At 43.4% G+C, this 6,000-nt stretch overlaps 1 protein-coding gene across 3 annotated transcripts in view; it reads left to right on the top strand.

The window, feature by feature from the left end:
- The first annotated feature begins 971 nt into the window (after positions 1 to 971).
- The window catches only part of FCF1 (FCF1 rRNA-processing protein), a 48,724-nt gene continuing 43,695 nt past the window's right edge, over positions 972 to 6,000 (top strand). For 2 of the 3 annotated variants that reach the window (XM_085870111.1, XM_085870108.1), the window contains exon 1: positions 1,229 to 1,261. In XM_085870111.1, coding sequence (XP_085726237.1) covers positions 1,244 to 1,261 — 18 coding nt within the window. In that variant the 5' untranslated portion in view covers positions 1,229 to 1,243. Of the gene's footprint in view, positions 1,105 to 1,228; positions 1,262 to 6,000 lie in introns of those variants that run through there. The other variant, XM_085870110.1, reaches the window with a different exon arrangement.

The following is a 6,000-nucleotide window of genomic DNA, read 5'->3' as shown; positions in this document are numbered from 1 at the left end:
GTAATAATGTACATCCGAGCGCGCAATAAAGCGGAGCTGCTGCTCACGCTCACGCTCTCGCTCTCGCTCCCCATGTTCCGCTGCACCTCGGACATTACATTTATCATCTTTGGTAGTTATAAAAACACTCGAGAACGAGAATAAAAAGCCACTTTGTAACATTTACCTCAGAATAGATGTAATTACTAATTTTCCACCAGAGGAGTTGCCTCGCACCAAGTCCTTCTCAAGGTGTGGGGACGTTTACCGTGAACATCATCGAGTTATCTAGTTAAGAGACGGTGTGGGGACGTTTACCGTGAACATCATCTAGTTATCTAGTTAAGAGAAAAAAGATAAAGTATTTCCTTCGCACGGAAGTTTGTGGTTGGTTACAAGTATCCATGGTTGTGCGACGTCATTTCTTTTGTGTGCAGAACTTTGGGGGTTTGCATCATATTTTTGTTTGGAGCACCGCGGTGCTGCCGATGCAGTGCCCCCCAGACAGTAATTGTTCAGGGTGCCGGAGAAAGCTTGCCGACTCTTCGCGAATGCCACTGTGGCATGTTTAACAATCCAACCATCGATGTCTTGCCCTGCCTGCGATTTTTAGGTGGGTCAAGATTCAAACCGGCTTGGCGGATGAGAGAGGCGCGTGCGCATCCCGTCCTCGGGCCTCGGGGCTGTCCTGCCATTGTGAGCGGACGGAACACCCGGTGGAAGGCTCATTGGTCGTGGAACATCCTGTTTCCGAAGCCCCAATTACTCAGGTTATGTTGTCGTTGGGAGTCGAGCAAAAACCGGGAAAACAGATATTTTAATCGCAAAAACAGCATACATCGTTGCAACGCTTTTTGGGGTGTATTATAGTAAATGTAAGCTCGGCTGTGCTATTTTTCCTTCTATAACTGCATGTATTCTTCCATATGCTCCTAATACGGTGAAAGATTTAAAAATAAATATATACCTGTGAATGGTGTGGTAAATGTTTAAAAACCCTGATGTTGCTTTTGTTTTGTCGCGTGTTTCACATGGGCCTCATGTCGTCACGTGTCAGACAAAAGGACGGAAACAGGAAGTGTGTAAGTTCCCACGTGTGTGAATTCGTACTGGAATTCAAGCATGGTGAGTGGAAAGAACTTTCCTGATTTATTACGATGAACACACAACAAGACAACAGGAACGTTTTTATTGTGAAATACGTTAATAATACATTTGTGATGTGAGTGGGGATGGGAGGAAAACGGTGGTTATCAGTGGGAAGATGTCGGACTCGGGAGTTGTGAGTTCTGGAGTATCTCGGGGATCTGTGCTTGGATCGCTGTCCATTGTATTGTGGTGTAAAGTGTTTACAGTACAGTACAGTACATAGTTCTAAAATTCCCTTGGACCTGAAGTCGATAGCAAAGGGAGTGGTCGGATTGGGATTCAGGAAAAACTGGACATGGATACTCATACAGGTAGTTTTGTATCTTTCATAGTTTACCTGGTCCTGGATACTCATACAGGTAGTTTTGTATCTTTCATAAGTACCTGGTCCTGGATACTCATACAGGTAGTTTTGTATCTTTCATAGTTTACCTGGTCCTGGATACTCATACAGGTAGTTTTGTATCTTTCATAAGTACCTGGTCCTGGATACTCATACAGGTAGTTTTGTAGCTTTCATAGGTACCTGGTCCTGGATACTCATACAGGTAGTTTTGTATCTTTCATAAGTACCTGGTCCTGGATACTCATACAGGTAGTTTTGTAGCTTTCATAGGTACCTGGTCCTGGATACTCATACAGGTAGTTTAGTATCTTTCATAGGCACCTGGTCCTGGATACTCATACAGGGAGTTTTGTAGCTTTCATAGGTACCTGGTCCTGGATACTCATACAGGGAGTTTAGTATCTTTCATAGGGACCTGGTCCTGGATACTCATACAGGTAGTTTTGTAGCTTTCACAGGTACCTGGTCCTGGATACTCATACAGGTAGTTTAGTATCTTTCATAGGTACCTGGTCCTGGATACTCATACAGGTAGTTTTGTAGCTTTCATAGTTTACCTGGTCCTGGATACTCATACAGGTAGTTTTGTATCTTTCATAGGTACCTGGTCCTGGATACTCATACAGGTAGTTTAGTATCTTTCATAGGTACCTGGTCCTGGATAGTTTTACAGGTAGTTTAGTATCTTTCATGGTACCTGGTCCTGGATACTCATACAGGTAGTTTAGTATCTTTCATAGGTACCTGGACCTGGATACTCATACAGGTAGTTTAGTATCTTTCATAGGTACCTGGTCCTGGATACTCATACAGGTAGTTTAGTAGCTTTCATAGGTATCTGGTCCTGGATACTCATACAGGTAGTTTAGTAGCTTTCATAGGTACCTGGTCCTGGATACTCATACAGGTAGTTTAGTATCTTTCAAAGGTACCTGGTCCTGGATACTCTTACAGGTAGTTTAGTATCTTTTATAGGTACCTGGTCCAGGACACTCATACAGGTAGTTCAGTAGCTTTCATAGGTACCTGGTCCTGGATACTCTTACAGGTCGTTTAGTATCTTTCATAGGTACCTGGTCCTGGATACTCATACAGGTAGTTTAGTATCTTTCAAAGGTACCTGGTCCTGGATACTCTTACAGGTAGTTTAGTATCTTTCATAGGTACCTGGTCCAGGACACTCATACAGGTAGTTCAGTAGCTTTCATAGGTACCTGATCCTGGATACTCTTACAGGTCGTTTAGTATCTTTCATAGGTACCTGGTCCTGGATACTCATACAGGTAGTTTAGTATCTTTTATTGGTACCTGGTCCTGGATACTCATACAGGTAGTTTTGTAGCTTTCACAGGTACCTGGACTTGGATACTCATACAGGTAGTTTAGTATCTTTCATAGGTCCCTGGTCCTGGATACTCATACAGGTAGTTTAGTAGCTTTCATAGGTACCTGGTCCTGGATACTCTTACAGGTCGTTTAGTATCTTTCATAGGTACCTGGTCCTGGATACACATACAGGTAGTTTTGTAGCTTTCATAGTTAACCTGGTCCTGGATACTCATACAGGTAGTTTTGTAGCTTTCACAGGTACCTGGTCCTGGATACTCATACAGGGAGTTTAGTATCTTTCATAGGGACCTGGTCCTGGATACTCATACAGGTAGTTTTGTAGCTTTCATAGGTACCTGGTCCTGGATACTCATACAGGGAGTTTAGTATCTTTCATAGGTACCTGGTCCTGGATACTCATGCAGGTAGTTTTGTAGCTTTCATAGGTACCTGGTCCTGGATACTCATACAGGTAGTTTAGTATCTTTCATAGGTACCTGGTCCTGGATACTCATACAGGTAGTTTTCATAGTTTACCTGGTCCTGGATACTCATACAGGTAGTTTAGTATCTTTCATAGGTACCTGGTCCTGGATACTCATACAGGTAGTTTTGTAGCTTTCATAGTTTACCTGGTCCTGGATACTCATACAGGTAGTTTTGTATCTTTCATAGGTACCTGGTCCTGGATACTCATACAGGTAGTTTAGTATCTTTCATAGGTACCTGGTCCTGGATAGTTTTACAGGTAGTTTAGTATCTTTCATGGTACCTGGTCCTGGATACTCATACAGGTAGTTTTGTAGCTTTCACAGGTACCTGGACCTGGATACTCATACAGGTAGTTTAGTATCTTTCATAGGTACCTGGTCCTGGATACTCATACAGGTAGTTTAGTAGCTTTCATAGGTATCTGGTCCTGGATACTCATACAGGTAGTTTAGTAGCTTTCATAGGTACCTGGTCCTGGATACTCATACAGGTAGTTTAGTATCTTTCAAAGGTACCTGGTCCTGGATACTCTTACAGGTAGTTTAGTATCTTTCATAGCTACCTGGTCCAGGACACTCATACAGGTAGTTCAGTAGCTTTCATAGGTACCTGGTCCTGGATACTCTTACAGGTCGTTTAGTATCTTTCATAGGTACCTGGTCCTGGATACTCATACAGGTAGTTTAGTATCTTTCAAAGGTACCTGGTCCTGGATACTCTTACAGGTAGTTTAGTATCTTTCATAGGTACCTGGTCCAGGACACTCATACAGGTAGTTCAGTAGCTTTCATAGGTACCTGATCCTGGATACTCTTACAGGTCGTTTAGTATCTTTCATAGGTACCTTGTCCTGGATACTCATACAGGTAGTTTAGTATCTTTTATTGGTACCTGGTCCTGGATACTCATACAGGTAGTTTTGTAGCTTTCACAGGTACCTGGACCTGGATACTCATACAGGTAGTTTAGTATCTTTCATAGGTACCTGGTCCAGGATACTCGTACAGGTAGTTCAGTAGCTTTCATAGGTACCTGGTCCTGGATACTCATACAGGTAGTTTAGTAGCTTTCATAGGTACCTGGACCTGGATACTCATACAGGTAGTTTAGTAGCTTTCATAGGTACCTGGACCTGGATACTCATACAGGTAGTTTAGTAGCTTTCATAGGTACCTGGACCTGGATACTCATACAGGTAGTTTAGTAGCTTTCATAGGTACCTGGATACTCACACAGGTAATTTCGTAGCTTTTACAGGTACCTGGATACTCGTACAGGTAGTTTATTAGCTTTCATCGGACCTGGATTTGGATACCCTCACAGGTAGTTTTGTAACTCTCACAGGTACCGAGACCTGCATACCCTCACAGGTAGTTTTGTCGCTCTCACAGGTACTGACACCTGCATACCCTCACAGGTAGTTTTGTCGCTTTCACAGGTACCTGGACCTGTATACTCTCGCAAGGTAGTTTTGTAGCTTTCACAGGTACCTAGACCTGTATACCCTCACAGGTACCGAGACCTGCACACCCTCACAAGTAGTTTTGTAGTTCTCACAAGTACCTGGACCTGCATACCCTCGCAGGTAGTTTTGTTGCTCTCACAGGTACCTGGACCGACATACCCTCACAGGTAGTTTAGTAGCTTTCAGTGGTACCTGGACCTGGATACTCATACAGTCAGTTTAGTAGCTTTCATAGGTATCTGGACCTGGATACTCGTACAGGTAGTTTAGTAGCTTTCATAGGTACCTGGATTTGGATCCCCTCACAGGTAGTTTTGTAACTCTCACAGGTACCGAGACCTGCATACCCTCACAGGTAGTTTTGTAGCTCTCACAGGTACCTGGACCTGTATACCCTCACAAGGTAGTTTTGTAGCTTTCACAGGTACCTGGACCTGTATACCCTCACAGGTACCGAGACCTGCACACCCTCACAGGTAGTTTTGTAGTTCTCACAGGTACCTGGACCTGCATACTCACGCAGGTAGTTTTGTAGCTCTCACAGGTACCGAGACCTGCATACCCTCACAGGTAGTTTTGTAACTCTCACAGGTACCTGGATTTGGATACCCTCACAGGTGGTTTTGTAGTGTTTCACAAGAGAAAGATCAGGGGGATTGAAGGATTTCCTGTTTTTAAAGCAGGGAATACTGTCGTTTGTAGATCGAGGGTGGTGGTGGTAACGTTATACAGGGACATGTACAGTGAGGTCTCGATTGTTGTCTCGTTTTGGTTGTTGCTTTTGACGAATGATAAAGCTCAGAACTATTGATGGGGTTCAGTGAAGAGCTGCACATTGATTTCAGAAATGCATAGCTGAAGTTATCAAGAGTGGTTGATTGAGACTGGAGTTCTTGCATTATAAAGGAGGTGATTATGATGAGATATATTAGAAATGTTTAAAATAATGACGTGTCGGTAAAATAGACACGGGAAAGCTTGTTTACCAGGATGGACAGCGACAGGATTAGGAGACAGAGTTTGCCAACGAATAAGAGAAGAGAAGAGAAGAGTTAAGTTGGTAGCAAGACAGCGGTATTCCACACACATTGTATGGAATGGTCTTCCTGGGAAGGTGGTAGCTGCAGGGATAGTAGATTTGGTTTGAAATGGAATTGGATAAGCAATGGGGATAAGAATCAACCCTCACCGAGCTGCTCCCCCACCTCTTCACCCCCTTAAAAGTAGAGAAACACACCCT

This window comes from Eptatretus burgeri, chromosome 2, assembly GCF_056783735.1.
Source record: "Eptatretus burgeri isolate ZD-2024b chromosome 2, Ebu_testis_v1, whole genome shotgun sequence".
Classification (NCBI taxonomy): Eukaryota; Metazoa; Chordata; class Myxini; order Myxiniformes; family Myxinidae; genus Eptatretus; species Eptatretus burgeri.
This window is presented reverse-complemented; position numbering and strand designations above follow the sequence as displayed.